Genomic DNA, 22,245 nt, shown 5'->3' on the forward strand with positions numbered 1-22,245 from the left:
AATGAGAGGAGGCTGAGAAAGCAGTGCAGGATGATGTGCATTTTAACCTAGTATATATTAAAAAAAAAAGTCCTTTGAAACAACAAAGACTGAGGAACTGTTACAGGTGGGAGAAACTGTGCAGAGATGGGATTTGTGGCTGTGGATGTTGGAAGAGGAGGGATGTGGCCACAGCAGGTTGTGATGGCAGTAGGAGCAGGGAGAGAGACCCTGCTAGCTCAGGACAGTGGGGTTAAACCCCAGAGATGGCCCTGCCCTGTCCCTGTAGTAAATAGGAGATTCCCTTGCAGATGCAGAGCTACAACATCTCATAAAATCAAGTGCTACTGTGATGTAATTTAAAGTGTTTTTAAAAATACCAAGTGCCTGATAAAAAGACTCTGCAGGTAATCCATAAAACCATTATGCTTCTCTTAATCCTTTTCTGATTTTTTTCTTACTCTTATCAATGATATTAAACATCTCTACCTGAACCTGCATCTCCCCTTTTCTCAACTCTCCATGTGTAAATTTCAGACAACAATATTTTCTTCTTTTCTGTATTTCCTGTGAAATGATAAATTCTGGGGCCAGCAGCTCAGAGTTAGCCTGTGTTTAGACAGTGTCCATCCAGCCTTCAGAGGGAGAGTCTTCTACTTCCATATTCTGGCATCTGAAGTGAGGAGGGAGACTCCCATCAATTTAGAGAGAGGTAAAGATTTCATCTCCCTCTAGAAATCATGGCCATAATGGGAAATTCAGACATTTATATTATCCAGGGGCTTCCAGCTCTGATAATAGTAATTTCTGAACCAAGCAAAATATTTCCTCTCCATTTCATTAAAATGGGCAATTGAAAGAAATCGGTGTTTTTGCTGTTCCATCCTGTATTGAACAATGTTTATTGTAGATTCCTTGTCTCAGGCAGTTTGAACAGAAGTCTGTGGTGGTCCAGCTCCGTGGAAACTTTTGTGCTCAAACCAGGAGGATGCTACAGCTGGAGATAACCTGTAAGTAAGTTTTCTGGAGGCCATTATGTCTCCCAGAGTTTTGAGGTTTTTCTCTAAAGGAGATGTTGCTCAGTGTGTGAGGGAGAGAGAAAGAGCATCGCCTCGAGGGTTTCTGTTATCACACTGCCTAAATACCCCTTATTTTTAGTCAGGGTCTTCTGAATATGAGATCCCACTACAGGTAGGTGAAGTGACCTCTTTGGGTTTGAATCTGCTCCTCTCTGGCAGATGCAAAGCTGGGGCTTTGAACAGGAGCCCCCTCCTGCTCTGTGCAAAGCTCTTTGAATTGCCCCTGATAGGCTTCTAAGGCTCCCTGGTTGTGTGCGAGGCACTTTGAAGATGAATGCCCAGAATGAGGGAAACATGAAACAAAACTGACTCCCTTATGTCAGAGTGAGCAGCAGATTCCTCAAAGACCTGCAGCACAATGGTGCTCTTTGGTGGGTGAGAGGAAATGGGATGTGGTTCACCAGCTTGTCAGAGCAGAGCAAAACTGCAGAGCAGGGTTGTGCTTTGGGTGGCAGAGCAGCAAAAGGAAGGTTTTGGGGGGCTCCACGATATTCAAGTCTGGCAAAGCTTGGCTCTGTTGGGTCTTGCTTGATGAAGAGAAATTTGTTATTATTAATTTTGCTTCCCCCAGAAGTTTGCTGTGTGTTGATGGTGCTGTGTCTTCTTGAGGGGGAATATTTTTCTTTGTCTCCATGAAAATCCTCACCCCAGCTCCTTAAACTCTCTGTATCCACCATAATTTTTTGGTGGTGACCACCCGTAGTGCTGGGAGCTGAAGGGCCCTTGGGGGAGATGCACAGCTCTAGGAAGTTTTTTATTTGTCTTATTCCAAATCTTTCAGTGACAATTGAAATGAAAATATCTATGACTGTCTTTTTTAAACCCATTGGATCAGTTCTTCTGGGCCCCCATGTGTGATCCAAAAGTTTTCATTAGCATCAGATGGATGAACCCATTTCTTTGAGGGGTTAATGGGCTTGTAATGCAAAAAAAATTGAACTGATATCTCAGGAGAGACCGGGTGTGGGAGCAGAAGGGAAGAGAAGAGGAAAACAGATTAAAAAACACCAAGAGAGATTTGTTAATAGTGCTTGGAGATATTCTTCTCACCTGTCCTGGGTGACTGTTCAAATGCAGATGTGTGAACTCCTCTAAAGCAAACGAGGAAAAGCAGAACCCTTTGGGCCATAATTCTTTTCCATATGTGATAGATCCCTCTTCCTTCCAATCAATTAATTGCATCCTAAAAACATCTATTTCTCACCATTGACTTTAAAGGGATTTTAGATGAGTGGCTCAGATATAGCTGTCTACACAGTAAGTGATTAAAGTTGGGTTAGATGAGCTGGCAGACTACACGGGGGTTTTTTTTCTTCCTTCATGCCAACCCTAAATCAAAAGGCATCTCATCAGAGTATTATAAAATACAGCCTTCAGAGGGAGAGTCTTCTACTTCCATATTCTGGCATCTGAAGGGAGGAGGGAGACTCCCATCAATTTAGAGAGAGGTAAAGATTTCATCTCCCTCTAGAAATCATGGCCATAATGGGAAATTCAGACATTTATGAGATTTGCTTAGCCAAGGCAGAGCTGAGCAAGTGGATGTTTGTAGTGTTGCAGCAAAAGCAGAATAAGAGAGTATTTTAGGGGGTTATTTTAATTCCTTTCCCCCCCTCTTTGATTAAGTTAATAGCCCAACTTGTGCCTGGGGAGGGGCAGACACAGTGTGTGTGAACTCACAAAATAAAACCCCCTAGGAGCCCTCTGTGACCCCAAAATGGGGGCAAATTGGGAAAAAAGCTGATTGCAGGTGTTTATTAATGGGGAACCTTCCAAAGAAGCATTTACCAATTCACTAGAGAGGAATTCTCACAAAAAAACCCCTTTTCAACTTGTGCTTGGTTTATGTTTGAATTTTAAAACCAGGTAAGGTTGGAAGAGAGATGAGCAAATTACTGGCAATTGGTGAATATTTCCCTTGGATTTCAAAAGTTGGCAAACCTTGAATATACTATAAATACCTTTTACATACCATAAATATCCACGTATTTTAAGACAATGTGACTTCCAAGGACAGGAGAAAGCAGAGCAAGAACTGACTTAGTTTTAAATCAGAAAGGGACATGCATTTGTTTCCTCTAAATGTTAATTCCTCAGCATAATGGGTAAAGTATCAAATTATTATTTAAACCCACAAATAAAGTGCAGGTCCCTTTTTCCCTTCTCTAAGTAATGTTCTCCTGCCAAAGGATAGGCATGGCTGTATTTTTTCCTAATGGAATCTGCATAGCTTTGCCCTGATAGTCCACTGCTGAATATTGATGGTGCAATAATTGGCTCTTTATTGGTATATTGTGTTTTCTTGGAGATTTTTCGACTTCCTGCAGTAAATCCTTTTCAAGTTTTGCTCCTTTTGTGGTTTGGTGCTTACAAAAGTTGATAATTCTGGTGGAACTGCAGGAATGTGAATAAGGCTCAGGATTTTGATTTGTTGTATGTCATGTATTGGTAGCTGGTATCTCTGCTTTTATCTTTTTTAGTAGAAATCTCTCAGTTGTTGCTGTCTATATTTAGCAGGAGAACTCAATCTCTCTCCTCTATCTGTTTTCTCCTATTTGTCCCTGGCTTGAAGGGTTGGTGGCACTCAGTGGTGGATAAATGCAGGGAAATCCAATAATGCCTTTCTAATATACCCATTTATCTGCTATCATATTTTATTTTAACTCTTCATGCAACTGTGCAATCATTGCTCCATTGCTGTAATTGGATTTCAAAGTATATTTGTGCCATTTAATTACATCTATAGCTTCTCTATAAGTGCATTCAGAGTAATTAGTAATCTTCTACTTTTTAGTGGAATTATATTTTATATCAACTGTGCTCATTTTTCTCTTCAAATTCTTCAACACATTTGCACTAGTTTTGCTTTTTGCACTGGAATTTCTGGCATAAATAATCATTAAGGGTTTTCTTTTTTTTTTTTCTTCCCCACTGTGAATGTGAACAGAGTCTAATCCAGCTTTCACTGGAGTCAATGGTAATCTTTTCATTTCCTTCAGTGAAAACTGGATCAAGTTAATAGATTGCAAATTGCATTCAAGGCAAAGTCACATTTTACTATAGAAATAGTTGTGTAGCAACTCCTGGGGTATTGATGGAATGTTCGAAATTGATTGTTTCCATTTTTCCTTACTGGGTATTTTATAGATTCTCTTATCCTACTTTATTAATTTTTTAGCCCGTAAGTTATGGCATTGCAATAACATTTAAAAAATTCATTTTAAAACTGATTTTCATGACAATTTAAGAACTTTTCCACTTGAAGATTTTTGAGTGGGTCTAGAACTTTGCTTTCCAGACCCCAAGTTTATCTGTTCATCTCCATTAGGCTGCTTGGGAAAGGGCATTTTTAAGTTTTAAAAATGTTTTGTCTTAATTTTTGATTGCAAATCAAATATTTGACAATTTTTTTTGGCCAGCTCTCTGTGTCACTTCAGAGCTGTGTCAGTTCATGGACAGATTTAGTCCTCTTGCTGCTGAATATGAAAACCTGCAAGCACTTCCCTCTAAAACTGTAATTCCAGCAAATTACATTCCCAAGTAGGCAGAAATTTATGATGTTCACTTTTTCCAACGTGTCAATTTTGCCACTGTGGGGTGGTAACTATATGTACCAAGTAAGATCTTTATTTTTTTTAAAAAAAATTTTGCAACTGGCTCGTTAAGGAGTTATTTTTCTCTCCTGCACTGCTCCCACTCTGTTGATTAGAGGTTTGTTGCTTTGGTAATGTGCTTCTCCTCCAGGCTGTTAATGATTACAGACACCTCTCTAACCTGTAATTTTGGGGGAAGGTTATTGACAAGGTGAGATGACAACAATTGTAATTGTTTCTATGGCTTGGAAATGTCCTTCATCTTTGCTGGCCACGTGTCAGGACTCGGGATTTAGAGTGAAAGTGGAGATGATGCCCAGGATTAGAGACACTTTCTCGTGCTATTTATTCCCAAATGGTGCCAGTTCATAAGGTTAGAAAGATCACTGTGAAAGATGGTAAATTGTTATTTAATTCTTAATGAAACATGGATGCAAATGGTGCCTATTCCACCCCCAGCTGACTTTGGTAGGTTGAGGATGGAGCCCCTTGGATCTCCAAAGTGTGATGTCCATGCTGGTGTGATTTTAGAGCCTCAGGAACTTTTGTGAGCTGGAGCATCTTCAGTTTCAGAAGGCAGGATAAAAATCTATTTATTCATCCAGCCCTTTGATTGAAAAGAGAGACAGTGAACCATTTGTATTGGAGACTTGGTTGTGTTTCCAGCATAGGGAAATTGTTTATGAGCCTTAAATGGAAAAAAAACCCCTTAACCATGATAATAGTTACAGTTATAACTCTAGAATAGCCATATAGTTACTGTGTAACAGTAATGAATAGTAATTTCATTATTAATCATTTGAATGGAGCAGCATGAGCACCCATGCACCTGAAATTCAAACCTGGAATCCTTAAATGCAGGTATTTGCATGTCATGAGAGGTGCCTCACCACTAATGGGAGCCACATTCCCACATCACAGGGACACTCCTCAGCAGAGTGGATTTTTCCAGTGGTTGCCTTTGAGCACTTTGCACTGAAATTTTGTCAAAGAATGACTGGTGTTTTGCCACTTTAAAACCATGGAAACATCACAATGTTCTTTTAGAAATGACTCCAGGAATTAATTGCAAATGACTTATTAATGAAACAAATATTCAGCTGTCACTGGAACCAAACTCCACGATACGCTTAATGATTATTTTTTGAGAAAACACTTTTGTGTTTGTTTGATCTGCCTCGTGTTAACAGCAGTAGGAAAAGAGGGAAGCATTTGGTGTCAGAATGGAAACTTGAAACTGGTAAAAAAGAGAGGAAAAACATCAGCCAATGATTGGGAAATAGGTGAGAAGCCCAAAGAAAGAGCAGATCCTTAACAATTGTATTGGAAAGCTGCTCCCCCAGGCAGGTCTGGGTGGTTAATAAGGATTAAATCTGGGGACAAGGGTTAAATCTGGAAGGGAAGGGTTTCACTGTAACATTAATTTTGCCACATTCCGTGTCTGGGAAATGAGCATGAAAGAATTCGCCTGGTATGGGGTGGGCAAATGTTTGCAAACTGCAGAGAGGCTCTCAAATGAATGTGAAATATCAGCTGTAGCTCTGCAAATGACAATAAAAATAAATGCTGCTAATTAGGGAATGTGTATTCCTCGTGGCTCTGGCATTGGGATGCGCCACCAAACTTCCCTGCCCAGAACTCTGTGCTGGACCCACGGACCTTCCTGGATGTCCATGAGCCACCCAAGGGACATTTTTCCACAGGCAGCTGGCTGAAGCCATGCCTTTTACCAAGAGTTCTCTCTGTGAGGGGCAGATATAAATAGGCAATCGAGCTTTTCCACGGCTGCTGTTTACAAGAGCAGGAACACGGGGCAGGACACGAGCGAGGCGGATCCGCCCGCCTTGGGAACACATCTCAGGTGTCCTTCTGCTGGTGCTGCTGAATTATTTACCACTCAGCAAGCGTGTGCCTGTGTGAGATATTGAAAGGAGGGAATCTGAGGTGAAACCCCATCCATTTACCCAGAGCTGACGCTGGAATATTCATTATCACATTAAATCCAACCGCAGTGAAAATGAAGGCTTCCGTTGATTATGTGCTTGCATAAAAGGCTTCTTTGGTGGCAGGCCCGTGTGCCAGAGATCTGAATATGAAATCAAGTAAGTGGAAACCATTTTTTTTTTTTATGGTAAATTTTGCCTTCTTGGAAGTTATGAGACTTGGCAGGTTTAAATTATGTTTTAAACCTGTGGTGGATTATGTGATTTTTCTAACTGACCGCAAGCAATACGAGATGAGCACATCCCACCCCAAACCCAGCCACACGCCTGAGCCAGGATTTCCAATACAAATAAAAAAGAAATGCTGATTTTATATGCAGGGAATGGTGCATATTCATCCCAGTGCAATGCTGGTTTGGCAGGGTTGGTGAGGAGGTCTCCTCTTCCCAAGTGCTGAGTCTGCACTCACCTGCCTTTCCTTGTCTCCCCTCATCCTGAGTTTGTGCTGGAGCAGAGCAAGAGCACAGCTCACAGAGGGGATTGAAAGAGCCCATTGGATTTATGATGCTGGGAAAGTACAGGAAAATGCATAGGATTGGCCAAAAAAAAAAGCATGAGGTTTTTTATCCATCCATCTATCCGCCCATTCTGTGCTTGCTTCTTCCCTGTCGTCCCCCTCCACCAGGGATCCTGTTGAATTTGAATTAAATCTTCTTCTCTGGGAGGCAGAAGAAAACTTAGAAATGCTGAGCTGAAGCAGCACCTTGTGATGAAAGGCCACCTCTGGAGCAGGTTGTCCCAGCAGGAAGGAGGAGGGCTGGAGGCTCTGGGTCACCTGTGGCTCTAAATGAGCTCCCAGGAAAATTATCACTGCAAGGGCTGGGTTTGGTGGTCGTGGGCATGTACAGGGATGTGAGAACAAAACTTATTTCTGTTGGTGCTGAGAACGAGGATTCGCCCACGATTAGTAATTTATTGAAAGGTGTGACTGATTGCATCAGCACAAATAATTTAAAAATAGATTAAAAAAAAAAAAATCAGTGTTCTCCATCCCATTATACTTACAGAAGACTTTGTAATTTGGCAAACAACAGGTAAGAAACAAGATGATCAGAAAACAGATTTGCCTGGTCAAAGATGGAAATGGATAAATCTTGATTTGGAGCATGACTGAAGTGAAACCATCATCTTCCAATAAATCATGGACTTATTTTCTGGGAATGCTGGAGATGCTTTTTGGCACATTCTTCTCTTTCTGCATCCTGTTTTCATCTGTAATTGGAAATGTATTTTGTGAGAGAGAATAAAACAAACATCCAGAAGATACAAAAGCACCAAGAACCTTCAGCTTTGGCTAATCCCTGCAGACAGAACAGAGAGAAACAAAATGATCTGTAGCTGTAAATGAGAAGCAAGAAAAAAAATCTGTTTAATAAACATTTAAAGGTGTAGAAATACATGTGCCACAAATCCCCGTTTATATTACACTTAAAATCTCCTTACCTGCCCTTTAGTTTTCATGGTTTTCCTTATCTTCAGTGTCACTTAATCATATTTCAACAGGATTTGCTTCCTCGCTGCCCATCTGCTCTTCCTTTCTAGTGCAGCATTAATGCCACAACACCATCCCAGTAGCTCCTTCTATGCCACTTTGATGTCAGACACTTGGGGATTCAGGATTTTTTTTCATTCAGGTTCAGACAGAAAAGAAAAAATACCTGGTTTAGGGGAGTGACAGATTTCAAATGGAAATGTCCAGAGCAGGGCAGGGGAGGAAGGGTTGGTGAGCAAAGCTTGGACTCCTGTGGAATGTTGGGATCCAGTGGTGATCTGTCCTGCTGCTGGCCATGGGGAGCTTCTCCTGGCCCTGGGACTGCTCTGCTTCAAGTCTGTGCTAAAGCAGGGTCATCCTCTGAGGATATTAACAAAATTAATTAATGAGTGCAGAGCACAAGGCTGGGTTCATCCCTGGACACCCACCTGGTGCTCTGTGTTTATGGAGTTAGAGGCATCGTTTGGAGAGTCTTCACGTGGTTTATTAATCCTAAAAGCACTGGATTAATAATCTTTGTATTTATACCTGTCTTGTTTTCAGGGTTAAGGAAGACTTTGTGTGTTGTGCCTCACCAGTTTAGGAGCACAATGGTGTGGGAAGGTCTCCTGCAAAGAGGAGAATGTTTTTTTTTCTTTACTGTTGACAGGAGCTCTTCCAAAAAAAGTCATGTGCTGCTTTTTGCACCAAAAAAATGCGAAAAAAAAATAGAGAAATCCATTTTAATGCCTCATGTAATTGTAAATTAGTCCTTAGGTCATTGATGGGAACAGGTCTGTGGTACAGCTGGGGATATAATTCTCTCTCACACCAGTGCCTTTGCTGGACATGAAGCTCTTATGATAATTCATAAAACCCCCTTTTTAATAGCAATCTGATGCCTGCAGTGATCAATACCTGAACCTCTATTCTTGAAACATTTTTAAATTAAATATCAAGTTGGTGTTTTTTTCTTATAAGAAAGTGCCCCAAAGTGCAGTTAATCCAAATTCTGAGGCATTGGTGCCAGCAGAAGTCACTCTTGATATTTCCAAATAACATTTTTCTGAGATCTCAGGAGGCAGAGCAGGGCTTGGTTGGCTGCAGGATTCCAGGAATTCCTCTGTATCTGAGCGAGGATCAGGCACAAATGATGCTCATTCATGCTCAGTGCTGTAAAGACAAAATGCAGCAGAAATTGGGTGTGCTAAAGCAATGCCAGAGGCTCTGTCCTTCCCCTCCTGGAACGACTCTGGACTTGCTCCTTGCTCAGGCTGGGGTTGCCTGAGCTGGTTTTGGTGGGAACAAACCAAAATGAGGTGGGGCCACCTGAGTCCTGTCAAGGAATGGTGACAGGGGACAGAGGGACACCTGGGACAGACAAAACTTAAAGGGCAAATTCAGGAAGGAATGGTGGCTGGAGGAAGATGAAAGTGCTTTTCTTCAGGACACAGAGGTGACAGTGACAGAGAAGGCAGAAGCAGGTGAGGAAGCTGAAGCAGAGGCTGAAACCTGGAACAGTGAGAGGAAGGAGTTTGTTCCACTTTGGTTTGGTCAATTAAAATGTGCAGAAGCCAAATGAGCACAGATTGATTATCTGGGGGAAGAGGTTTTAAGAGAAAACACGGGGCAGATGTCCGAGGCAGAGGAGAAACCACCACAGGGTTGGTCATGGGACTGGCACAAATGAAAGGTTAGAAAAGGAGGGGTGGCTTTAGCAGTGGAAACAGGAATTAGCAAGAAAATGGAAAATCAAAACCACTCTGAGCCACGTGAAAAGCATTGTTTATTATTATTATTATTAACAATTGTTATTATAATTATGACTATTATTGTATTAACTAAAAGCTGACTTGAATCTTACAAACAGCTTCTGTCAGAAAAGGAGAAAACAAGTTTTAAATGTTGACTTTTAATTCTACCCTGTTTATTAAGGACTGTTAGTTCTGTTTTGCTCGTAAGTAAACAGAGTGAGAAAATTGAGTGGGATAAAAATGATGCACCACTGAAATTTGGTTCCACACTGGGCACATAAGGGAGAAAAGGATGCCAATTAATGCATTACTAAAAGAGAAATGCTACTAGAAGTAATAATAATGATTCTCCATTATTTATGGTTGATTTTAGAAAAGAGAGAGTTCATGTTTATCCCAGAGCAGTCGACATGAGCGCTGAAGGAAGAAAAAAAAAAACCCTTTAACCAAGCAGAAATTTCAGTTGTGAGCTGTTAAGGAAGTTGAACTGAATATTGAGGAAAATTCAAAAAGATAAAAACGACTTCAATTTGGTAGTTCTTCACTGGTTCTGCAGTTTGGCAGCTGTCAACATCTCAAAATATCATCTCACCCAAACTGTTGAAAGAAAGAAACCCTTTGATTTTCCCCTTGAGACTCCCAAGCTGAAAATGGACTCTTTGTAGTCTCAGCCTCATTTCAGACAGTTTTTTTTTTTAAAAACATTCTTGCTGGCAGAAACAACTAATTCATAAATAGACTCTCTGTTAATTAAATAAGTTTTATCGTTTTAACTTGCCTTTTAAAATGAAAAAGAAAGTAAATCTCTAACATTTCCTGCTTTATTATGAATCTTAAGGGACTAAGCATCACATTTCTTGCATCATTAATAATGCAAATTAGTTTTTGTTTGTGTCTCCTATAAGTTTATAGTTAGGAGTAAATATTTAATGCACAGATCTGGGAAATCAAATCATGGCTAGTGGAAATTTTCCCTTAGATATTGAAAGGTAATGTAAGAAGGATGGGAGGCAGTGTGGTTTCTGTTTATTTAACCTTTCTTGCTCTTGCTTTCCTTTCAGTAGAACTCTTTGTGACTTGTCATTAAACACTTCTCTATTCCTGCAGTATCTGTTTTTATTATCTTTACAGTAGCCACAGAATTCAGCTTTTAATACCATTTAAAGGAGAGGTTAAACACATCCATAGCCTATTTAGGGCTATAAGGATTGTAGTTTTGGTCCTGATTATTGGCAGGAAAAGCAGCTGATTATTTAAATAATACTTAAAAACTTGTTGATTTTGTAGCAATTTTTCTTCGTTTGCTTAATGAAGCAATGGTCAAATCAGATTAAACTTTGCTCAGGGCCTCTGCATCGTGCACAGAAATGCCTTGGGAGGGTAAAATACTCTGAGCTGTTTATTTGTTAGCACGGGGAAGAGTGAATTTAGTGTAAATATCCCTAACTGGGCTTTCCCCCCTTTTTTCACGCAGTATTCTTGTAAATATTGTACCACCCTCCATGTGAGATGTCTGTAGGAATGAGATTATTGCAGACAAATTACAGCTGTTTCCCCACCACATCTGGGCTTTCTGCAGTGACTCTTCTTGTGTGTGTGTGGTGGATAACAAAAAATAATAAGTATCCTGTTATTTTGGGCGTGAAATCTGATAGTGAAAAACACACCAGGGAGAATTCTTCGGTGATAAAAATTTAAATAGACCCATTTATCAATATGACAGAGATTTGACCTGAAAGTTAAAGTGTTTGGAAGTTAAGTGGGGTTGTGTAAAGAAAGTTGAGGCTGCACTACAGATAGACCGTGGGGTTTGTAAGTTATTAAATCAAAAGAAAAGGTATTGACAAAACAATAAATTGCCTGGATCACCCCATCTAATAGGTTCTGGGAGCACTAAATACATTCTCCATGCTAAAGATGTGTGAAGCCTTTTCCTTTCTCATACTTTTGTTCTTCTCCTTGAAAACATTTGCACTGTGATTGGTTTTATAAGAGACTTGGCACCAAAGTGGGCCTGGGGATGCTCTGCCAGGGAACTGGCTCAGAGCAGGAGCAATCCTCATAAACCAACAGGATTATTGGACTTTGCAGGTGGGCTACAGATCACTCTCTGGGGGATTAAAATAATAATAACAAACCCGGTATCTTTACTGGGAGAGGTATTTTACTACTATCTTCTGGGAAGAGAGCACTGCAGTGCTCTTTGCTCTCCTCAGCACCATTTCCATGCTGGAAATCCTTGGGATTCAGAGGGGGAGCAGCATCTGGCAGTCGCTCCCAGCAGGGGTGTTTTGGGGAGCAGTTAATGCCACCTCCTCATGTCACCCCCTCAACCTCTCACAGTGACCATTGCCTTCCTGCGAGAGGGGCTGGGTTTGCTCAGGGAGGAGAAGGAAAATTGGGATGGAAGGGTTGGGAGTGGGTGATGGGGCAGCTCTTCACTCTCAGAGTCGCCAGCTGGGCCCTGCTTTCCCCATCTCCACAGGGCTGGGGGTGAGTACCCCCTACCTCCAGCTTCCCTGCCGAGGAGGGAATGAGGCTGGCTCTGCTTGCCTTGAAAATGACACAGATTTGAGACTATTTCCCCTCCTGCAGATTTCTCCGTTGAGAGGAGCATGGAAGACATTACTATTTATAGTGCACAGTACGTGTGCCCAGCGGGACATCCCCCAGCAAACATCCTACCAGTTTGGAGGTGGGATGCTTTCCAGATCCGTGGCCCCCAGATGCCCTGTCCCCTCTCGCAGGGAGGTGGGAAATCACACAGGGGCACCACCCATCTCCCCTCATCTCTGCCTTTCTCTCTCTTCTGCTCAGATGAGATGAGATGAGATGAGATGCTCACCCCCTGCCGCGGAGCCGAGCGTGATGCTCGGAGGCAAAGCAAGTTTTCAGCACAAATAATGCAAGTTTTAAAGGAGGGGAAGGGAGGCCCCCCCCAAAAAATGAAGGCGTAAGGGGGCTGCAGAGCATCTGAATAGTCTGCTCGTGTGGGAAAGGAAGATGGAAACTTGGTTTAACTAAAAGGGTTTGGGAGTTTCAAGGGGATGAGGACCGGCAGTGGGACCTGGGATGTGTCACTGCCACTCCCTGCCTGACCACCTGGGTGTTCCTGTGTGGGTCTGGGATATCAGAACCTCTTCATCTAAACTTAATCCTGATATGGAAAAGATAGCTGACAATGGCAATAAAAATAACAGTAAGCAGTTGGAAAGGCCCAGCTCAAATCATGCTCTGTCAACAGCTTTGCAATCTGTATAAATATGAGAGGAAAGACAAACAGCTGTGATTTCTCTTTAAGGATGTGAGTATCCATTGTCATAGATTTAAATTAGGATGTTTTACTTGTACTGTATGTAAATTCCTCCTTGGCAAATAACCCATGTCCACTAATGTATGTGTATTTTGGGTCTGTATAGTTTGGGTCTCTGTGAAATACAATGAAATTTGATAGCACACAGAAATACTTGCATGGAATGTCAAATTTTTTGCGTGTGCTTCTCACATATCCATAAATGAGTTTACACATTTCTAATTACTCATTCAAAAAGAGACTTTACAGCACTTTTAAAAGAGAGCCAATTTTTTCCCTACTGTGTTCTGTTTTTACAGCTTGTGGAAAGCTTATTTAACGAAAGTTTAAGTAATCAGCGAAAGTCATTTCTGAGCAAAGACTGACAGATATGAAGCCTCTTTTCACACTTCATAAGAGGTGGAGAGGGTAGCCATAAAATTTACAGCTGAATAGTACTCTGTTCAGCTTAAGTTATAGAATTATTAGTGTTCCAGGCATGTGAGAGGTTTTAGGGGGATGAAGTGTTTAAAGTGATTCTCTGTGTTTTGTGTAGCTGAGCTCTGAGTGCAATACTAATAACAACCCACCCCTCCAAAGGCAGCGACCTGCACGTCCCGTGGGGCTGATGTTGTGCTAAAAATATGTGTTTGCAGCTAACTGAGCTTCATGATATATTAATAAAACCCCAGCAACGTGCTCCCTTTGCAGAGACTCACCTCTGGCTATGAAAGTACGAATTCCCAGGATATGGATATGAGCACGTGGGGTGTGGGGGTGAGGAAGGAGTGGGGAGGGAGGTGGCACTGCCATCATCTCTGTCCCAGCCCCTGCAGCACAGGGACAAGGTTTTGCTGTAGGAGAGACCTGGATACAGAGTGGTGGACAATCACTGCAGGTCGTGACCAGTTGTGTTTAAAAGGGCTGAATAAAAGAGGAGGAGCTGTGTTATGAGACTGAGAAATGGGAGATCTCTGTTCCAGCTGATAAAAATGAGCATGGCTCTTAGAGGTATTTGTAGGCATTTGGGTGTGGATTGTTCTAAATATCATGAGGTGGCCACATGTTGTAATAATGGTATTACATACAAATATTTCTCATTGAATCAGAGAATGGTATGGGGTGGAAGGGACCCCTAAATGCCATCCTGTCTAAATCTCTGTCATGAGCAGGGACATCCTCAGCTAGACCAGGCTGCTTAGAGCCCTGTCCAAGAAAACCTTGATTGTTTCCAGGGATGGGGCACCTTCCACCTCTCTGAGCATCCTGTGCCAGTGTTCTGCCACCTTGGTAAAAAAATTCTTCCTTATGACAACATTAAGCAAACAAAAGCAATTACTAAAGGATCTTCAATATTATGCTTGGTTTTCCATCCTTTCGACCTGTTGGGGTTTTTGTTGGTTATTCTGTTATGATTTAGCTGTACCTGCTTACCCAGGAACAAACAACAGAAAATCTTTAGTAATTCTTTAAAACAAATTGTGTGAGATGGAATCAAGTGTCACTGCAGCCAACTTTGAGGCTGGCCAAAAACTGAACTGGGGAGGCATCTTCCACCCTCCCTGCTCAGCCCTGGAGAACACAAGGAGGTGACCCAGTGTACAGCTGCCATCAATACATGGTTTAAATACACATAGTGTAAGGTTCCTACTTTTAAAATTCACATAAAAATGTGAGCCAAATACAAGCAGCCTCATAAAGCTCACTCTTGCACTAGATTAAAGCAGTGTCTTGGTAGCATTTATTGATGGCTCATAAATCATGGTGGCACTTTGTTACTGTCCACAAGCTGGTTCTGCTGTTAAAGGTTTCAATCATGAAGATGTACAGTATTATTCCAGGCATAGTTGTAGTCCTACAGAAATTATGCTGAGGTGCTTTTGGAGGCCTGAAATTTGTGGAAAACTTGTGTTTATGGAGTGATGTTGGAAAGCTGAGACACGGGGTAACTTTAGTTGCTGTGTTAAGAAGCACTTTAACTAAATACATGGAATATTGCCCTGTGTCTTCCTGCAATTCAGGAAAATCCCTCACCATGCCAGTGTGCAAATTCTCAGGGTTTCCCTCCAACATCTACTTCAACTCAATTTAAGGTTTTCTGGGTGCTGAACACTTTGATTTCAGGTAAAAATCCCAGTTCCAGGGGCAGTGCTGGGATTTTTCAGGCCCTCCAGGTTTCCAGTTTGGGTTGTTAATGCCAACAATTCCCAGTGCTATTCCCTTGACTCCAAACTGCATTTGGGAGGCGTTTGGTGCTCCTGCATTCAAACAGTTAATTTTCACTATGTTCTGTTAAAGAAAAGGAAAACTGTCACCCTGTCATTTTAGAGTCTGACACTAAGCTTGTCAAAAGAGACAGCTGTTAAACTGAATTACTGTTGACACGCAGAGAAACGGCCCTTGCCAGATGTAAAGGACATCTGCGGCAATGAAGTGGCACAGGGTGGCTTTTAAAATGTGGTCATACTGGTATTTGAATGGAGCTCTATGGCATTAAAACGTGGCCTTGACTCAGACAGTTTAAGGCAGCGAGGCAGAGCCAGTGCCAAGCACAAAGAAGTGCTGATCTGTTGCTGTATCCATAACTTAGGCATGAATATGAAAACAGTGCAGTGTCAAAGCTATTAAGCTCTTATCGTGTATCCAGGAGGATGTGGGTTTAAAACACAGTAGGAAATATTTTGTGTTTCTGGCTCCTTGGCTGTGCGGGTAGGTGAAGTGGAAATTCATAAGGTGGATTATGCAGGGAATGAATGGAAATAAGTCGTCTTGTCTTCAGCTAACAACTGCTCAGACAAGAATTGCAAAGGGCATTAGGCTTAGGAAGGGAGGCTGGATGTGCCTCACTGGTGTTCCTGATAAAGCTCCAGGGATGTGGAGCACGTGGTGGGTGCTGGGGAGGTTCCTCTCTGGAGAAGGGAACCAACAAAAATGCAAATCGTTGAACAGAGAGACCTGTACAATTCTGCTTGTGTAACTTCATGTGCTTTTCCTTAAAAAAAAAAAAAAAAGAAAGAATCAGGATACCAAATTAATATTGTAAAAAAAAATAGTTATTATGAATATTTTAGAATTTAGCAATTGAACCAACAGTAGGGAATTCTGCACATTTATATAAGAGTGCAAGTTTTTGATTTGCATGTCTTTAGTGTAGGAATAAAGCTGTTTGGAAAAAAAAAGTATCAGTTAAGCAATTTTGCTAAATGTATGAAAAAATGAAATGTTATGAGATGAAGCATGTATTCATTATGAAATTAAATTGATGTTTGAAGCTAAAAAAATATTCAGGCCAAACATCATCTTGAATATGTTAGCAGATCATATCTTGATTTAGTTGTGCGTTCAGTGACAGCAGAAATCAAAGAGTTTCCATCTGGAGGGAAGAAGGCAAATGGTATTTCCAAGTGACCCAGGTTAACCTGCTTCTTTCTGCAGGAAAACTACACCACCAGACACAACAGTTTGCTCTAGAAAGGAAAAATGATGGAAGAGGTGGGGCTAAGAGGGGTTTTCTTCTTCAAAAGAAGAAATGTTGCTCTCCAGGCACCTGTGTGCTGAAATGCTGGTGTCAGGTGAGGTGGACTCATTGCTCTGCAGGGTGGTGGAAAGACCAGGGTTTGTTCAGGTCTTGGGGTGATTTGGGCTGGTGCTCTGGATTGCTCTGAGGGCATCCCATTCCATGGAGAACACCCCATTCCCAAGGAGAGCACCCCATTCCAATGGAGGACACCCCATTCCCATGGAGAATACCCCATTCCCATGGAGAACACCACGTTCCCATGGAGTACATCCCATTCCCAAGGAGAGCACCCCATTCCAATGGAGGACATCCCATTCCCATGGAGAATACCCCATTCCCATAGGGAACATCCCATTCCAATGGAGAACACCACGTTCCCACAGAGAACACCCCATTCCTCTGGAGAACATCCCATTCCCATGGGGAACATTCCATTCCCATGGAGAACATCCTACTCCCATAGGGAACACCCCATTCCCATGGAGAACATTCCATTCCCATAGGGAACACCCCATTCCCATAGGGAACATCCCCTTCCCATGGAGAACATTCAGCATCCCGTGCTGCCCGTGCCCACCACCGCAGTGCCAAGAGGAGTAAATCCATGCTGGTGGTCCCATTCCCATCTGGGCTGGCAGCCTCCAGATGGCTGGAGCACGAGTTCAGTGTGTGATTGATGGAGGGGCTGTGGGCAGGGCTGCTGCTGCCCAAGGCCACCAGCACGTGTGGCCAGCGGTGCTCCCACCACTCCATATGGCTGTGCTTGGCTGGGCCACAGCAGGAGAGGGTGTAACGAGTCCAAATATCCGTGATTGAACACGGCCCATCCTGAAATCTCATTTATCAGCAGCTGGCAGAGCTCTGCCATGTACTCAGGAGTGTCAGGGTTTAACCCCTGTGGCACAGGCAGCAGGCACAGAGTGTTTGAGCAGCCCCCAGGAGTCAGAGCATCCTGCTTTGTCCCTGCTGGCAAGCACTGGAGAGGAGCAGCCAGGATGCTCCCCTGGGATCAGAGAACATGGGTATGTTTTGGGGTTCAGGATGTTGGGAGAGCTGGTTCCTCAAGAATAACTTTGATGAATAAATTTTGCATGCATTTTAGTCTGTGGAAGGCAAGGGAGCAGGTGGCTGCCCAGCAGGACCATCCCTGGGAGCCACTGGAGCTTCCAGCCTGATGGAGTAAGGGCAAGACAAATTTAGGAGGAAATTCCTTTACAAAACACTGGAACAGGCTGCCCAGGGAGGTGTAGATGCCTCATCCCTGGAAACATTCAAGATCAGGTTGCACAGGGCTGTGCTAGGACAGGGATAATCCTCACCCTGCCCAGTATAGGAGTTTTTTGGGCAAAAATTCCTGTTCATCTCCAGAAGGAGGTTTTATTCTGCAATAAAAAGGGCTGAAATCTCCAACCCCCTTTTCACTGCTCGGTGCTGCAGGTTTTACCCAAAGCAGCCTTACCTATTCCCACAGGTTGAACTTTGCTGTAATGATTAACTTTTTACAAACAAGCACAAAGTGGAACATTTAAATAAACAGGAACAAGCTGCTTATTAGATGGCAGGTTTTTATTTGATAGCTCTTATAATGTCATCGTTAGTTTATTAAAGCTTACCACGAAAAATCTCTTTCTCCTAATCTAAGCTCTTTCATACAGCTTCCCACTTTGATTGACACCAAAATAAAATAACTAACCTATAAATTATAATGTACGGTTTAAATGATGGATAAATGCATTATTTGTAAGGCATTGTGAGGATCAACATATGCAATTTCTAGAAAATAAAAAATATTTTACCAAGATAATAATAGGGCAGAACTCAGCTCTTTTTGTGAACATTCTCACTGCATACTGGTATTAGGTGATCCTTAAGGTCCCCTCCAACCCAAACTATTGCATGATTCTATGTTATTTTTAGTAATCAAACAGATCTGGGGAAAAAAGCTTGATGTTAACAGCCATTTCAACACCAGCATCATCAGTCCCAGGTGAAAAATCTCAATCATAGGATCACAAAAGGGTTTGGGTTAAAAAGGACCTCAAAGATCACCTCACTCCAACCCTCCTGCTGTGGACAGGATCCTTCCACCAGGTCAGGCTGTTCCAAACCCCATCCACGTGGGGTTTGAACATTTCCAGGGATGGGGCATCCACAATTTCTCTGGGCAGCCTGTGCCAGGGCACTCCCCACCTCTCTGCATTCTTCTGAGACACCCCAGCTTCATGAGTTCCCAGTAAGAAAATTTCTCTCATCGATGTCACCCCAAAATCCACATCTGGAAATGCATTCCTACTCACCTGTTTGCTGATGTTGGAAAAGCACCTTTCCCATCTTTTTCATGCCAAGGAATGGAGCTCCCTGAGCTCCCTGAGTTTCCTGGGAGAGGCTCTGTGCTGGACAGGGCTGGGTCAGTCCAGCTGGAGATCTGTCCCCAAGCTGGAGTGTCCCCTGCAGTGCTGCAGACACGGGAACTAAGTCATTTACCAGCAGAAAATAATGCACAATGCCCCTTTATAATCTGCCTGCTTGTCGGGAAAACAGGGATCCCCAGGGAGGGAAGGGCTCCTGGCTACTTTTTACACACCTTATTTTAAATTGAGGTTTTTAATTCAGCTTTTATGTAGCCTGATAACTGTTCCTTACTGGAAGAAGAACCTTGGATAAATGGAATTTGCTCTGTCAGGACTCTGCCTTGCTCAGTGAGGCCACCTCAGAGCGCTGCTGCTTGGTGAGTACCATTAATGGGTTTAAATTTGACTCTGCAAGTCCCAACATGGAAAATGTGGCTCTTGTCCCCAGAGTTTTGCAGCTTAAAATGAGTTAATAGCACATCTCAGACTAGATCTGAGTGCATATTATAAATGACTAATTTACTTCTCGAATTTAGCATTTCCCCTACTTAGATTGTGATTTCTATGAATAATTTCCTGTATAAAGGTATTTTTTTCCTCTCTTTCTTCACTGTGCGAATTGAAACATTTGGAAACTGAAGTGGTTGTTGCCTTTCTGTGCTTGGTTTTTCATGGAGTGTTTCTGACCAACACCTAAAATTCAGTCTCCAAGTCTGGAGGCAGCAAAAGGCAAATTTTGTAAAGACAAAAGGAGACCAATGGAAAGAAATTTCCTCCCAGCATATTGGGAACCCCTCTTAGCAATAAAAATCACCAAAGGATGTTGTAGCTCTGTGTTCAGTCCAAATACGAGGCAACATTTCCCCAGGATTTATGGAGTTTAGCACTGCAGGGAGTTTGGGATCTTCACAAACTATAACCCATATTTTAGTGGTGCCAAATCTTTTGTGATCCTGGCTCGTTCATGGTGGGAATGGGCTCGAGGTAAGTCATGAGGAATTATATTGTTTTTTTATTTCCCCTGTGTGGAACTCTCAAAAGTTGCTGACTGGGTTGGTAAATCCTGCATAAACATATTGATAAATACCAATTTATCTTCAGCTAAGAAGAATCAGGGATGTCCCAAGGAGGAAAATTCCTCCTTTTCCATCTTTGTTTGCATTGAAGAGGTTTCTTGTTTCAATGGCTTTTTCCCCAGAATATCTTTTTGGAAGCCCTGTGAAAAGCCAGGTAATGCATCCTTAGATATCCTTAGTCCTGTCCCATGCCCGTGTTTTAAGATTAATGTCACAGGTACAACCAGTTCTTCCAGTCTTCACCTTTTTCTCTTTTTGACCTTAATTCTTAATGTACTCTTTCTGCTTTATTTTCTTCCCGGAAATTCTGTATTTTACTCGAAATGAACATACAGCAAATGGAAGTTTTCTCTAAATTAAGTGGGAACTTAATTTTTTGCATGTATTTTCTCATGTAATTAGCTATCAGGTTGGGAAAGAGAGTCTGATTTTCAGCAGAGGAACAGATTTTTCTTTATTTTTGCTTTATCTATAGGGATTTTTCATATTTGATAAAAGCTGTAGGTATAGGCAAAGAGAAGGAAAGAGGAGGGCAGGTATTGGTGTGCTCACTGAGTAGCTGATTTAGAGAAATGGGGGTCCCCTGGGCCTGACTTGCAACTAAATGACCAAAACACTTTGCCTTTTATTTATTTATCCAGCTACTTAACACTTCTTACTGTTTCTCTTAAATGAATTAATTTACCCTACAAAGCACTCCTTGCAATAATCAATGACTCATTACACTGAAAGCCCGCAGGAAATACTAATTAAATGAAAAATGTGCAAGAGGAATGTGCAACTTTTGTATTTCTAACGACCCAGATATTCAGCGCTTTCTTTTTTTTTTTTCTGAGTTCTCATAAGTTGCAGGAGAGGTTTTTGCCTTCAGCCACAGGGAGCTGAGGTGGCTTGGAGGGTGGTGATATTTCCCAGACATACCAAATCCAGTTCATTTATCATCAATATCCACAGGAAATAATAATCTGTTTATACATCACATTTCTCTGAGCTCTGCGAGGTTCTAGTTATGAATTCCTTCCAGCTGCTTTTCTCATTCCCACAGCAGAATTGCTTGGGAAGGGTTATCCCTTATCCATCACTGACTCCAACAATTATTGACTGATAGCCACTGGTAATTCCAGCTCTCTGACAATCTTTGATCAAGATTTTGTGTTGTTATTATGCTCTAAAATGTCTCCTCACCCATAAAGGCCTTGAACTCCAGGCTGGGTGGTTGACACAGCCACTTTTTTGGGATCTTGGAGTAGGAAGAGCTTAATAATATGGAAGATAAAGGTTTTGTAAGGATAGAAATGCTGAAAACGAGAGGGGGCTCAAACCTCCAGCTTCCTGCCCCATGAGAGGAGTTTGTCCCTTTGGTGGAGGGACAATTGTCCCTTTGGTCTGGAGGAATTGAGGTTTCTTTTCTCCTGGCCAATGATTTTTTGGAGAAAGTATGTTAAGCCAAGCCATGAAATAAAGCAATCAGAACAAGGTAAAGAAACCCCCTCCAAAACCACCACCAAAAAAACCCCAATAAAGACAAAAAGTACAAAGCAGTGGCCAAGCTCCTTTCCTTCAGATCCTTTGCACTGCTGGTTTTGTAGGATAGCAACTTTCTGTTCTGGTTTGTTCCCCACCAAATCACCCCTCAGATTTGTTCCTCCCTCTAAATTTGTTGATATTTTTTGCAGATTTATATTTTCTTGACCATCAGTCCATACCTGCATTCAGCTGCATTCAGGTATTGCTGCTCCCATTTAGTTCAGCCTGGGGCACTCCCCATCCTGGAAAAGCTTAAGCCACAAACACCAGAAATAATTATTTTGCTTTTTAAGTAACATGGGAGAAGAGGGAGAATAAGAGAGAAATTAATTCCCTACTCAGTTTTAAGGCAGAAAGAATTTAAGTCAATTTAGCTCCCTGTGCTAATTAATACTCCCAAAGAGTTGTAAAATCTAACAGAGAGGATGAATTATTTAAAGTGGAGGTGACCAAGAGAAATCTGGATGAACACGACCCTGCCTCTACTTTTGGTTTTCAGGCAATAAATTGCATTAAAAATGGTGGCAACGTATTGAAGATTTTGGTAAAACTTTATTCTCAGCTGTAAGGAGTTGTGTTTTTGTAGAAATATCCTGTGCT

General features: G+C 42.0%; 1 protein-coding gene and 1 long non-coding RNA gene across 51 annotated transcripts in view; one reads left to right on the plus strand and one right to left on the minus strand.

Annotated features, from left to right (window-relative positions):
- Positions 1-22,245, plus strand: part of LOC148222142 (uncharacterized) — an 86,744-nt gene that overhangs the window by 51,225 nt on the left and 13,274 nt on the right. For 12 of the 50 annotated variants that reach the window (XR_015806708.1, XR_015806722.1, XM_088173091.1 and 9 more), the window contains one exon: positions 904-989. Coding sequence is in view for 23 of the 50 variants with exons in the window: in XM_088173091.1 (XP_088029217.1) it covers positions 904-989 (86 nt within the window). In the remaining 27 variants the exon portion in view is untranslated. Of the gene's footprint in view, positions 1-889; positions 990-16,606; positions 16,744-19,304; positions 19,420-22,245 lie in introns of all 50 variants that reach the window. The other 38 variants (XR_015806699.1, XR_015806698.1, XR_015806714.1 and 35 more) reach the window with 7 other exon arrangements.
- On the minus strand, positions 7,529-19,177 carry LOC148222143 (uncharacterized). Its single transcript, XR_015806724.1, has 3 exons — positions 18,989-19,177; positions 8,098-9,298; positions 7,529-7,866 (listed from the first exon to the last, which is right to left on the minus strand). It is a non-coding gene; the product is annotated as an uncharacterized LOC148222143 (long non-coding RNA).

The sequence above is a fragment of the Sturnus vulgaris genome, chromosome 14 (assembly GCF_052056855.1).
Source record: "Sturnus vulgaris isolate bStuVul1 chromosome 14, bStuVul1.hap1, whole genome shotgun sequence".
Lineage (NCBI taxonomy): Eukaryota > Metazoa > Chordata > Aves > Passeriformes > Sturnidae > Sturnus > Sturnus vulgaris.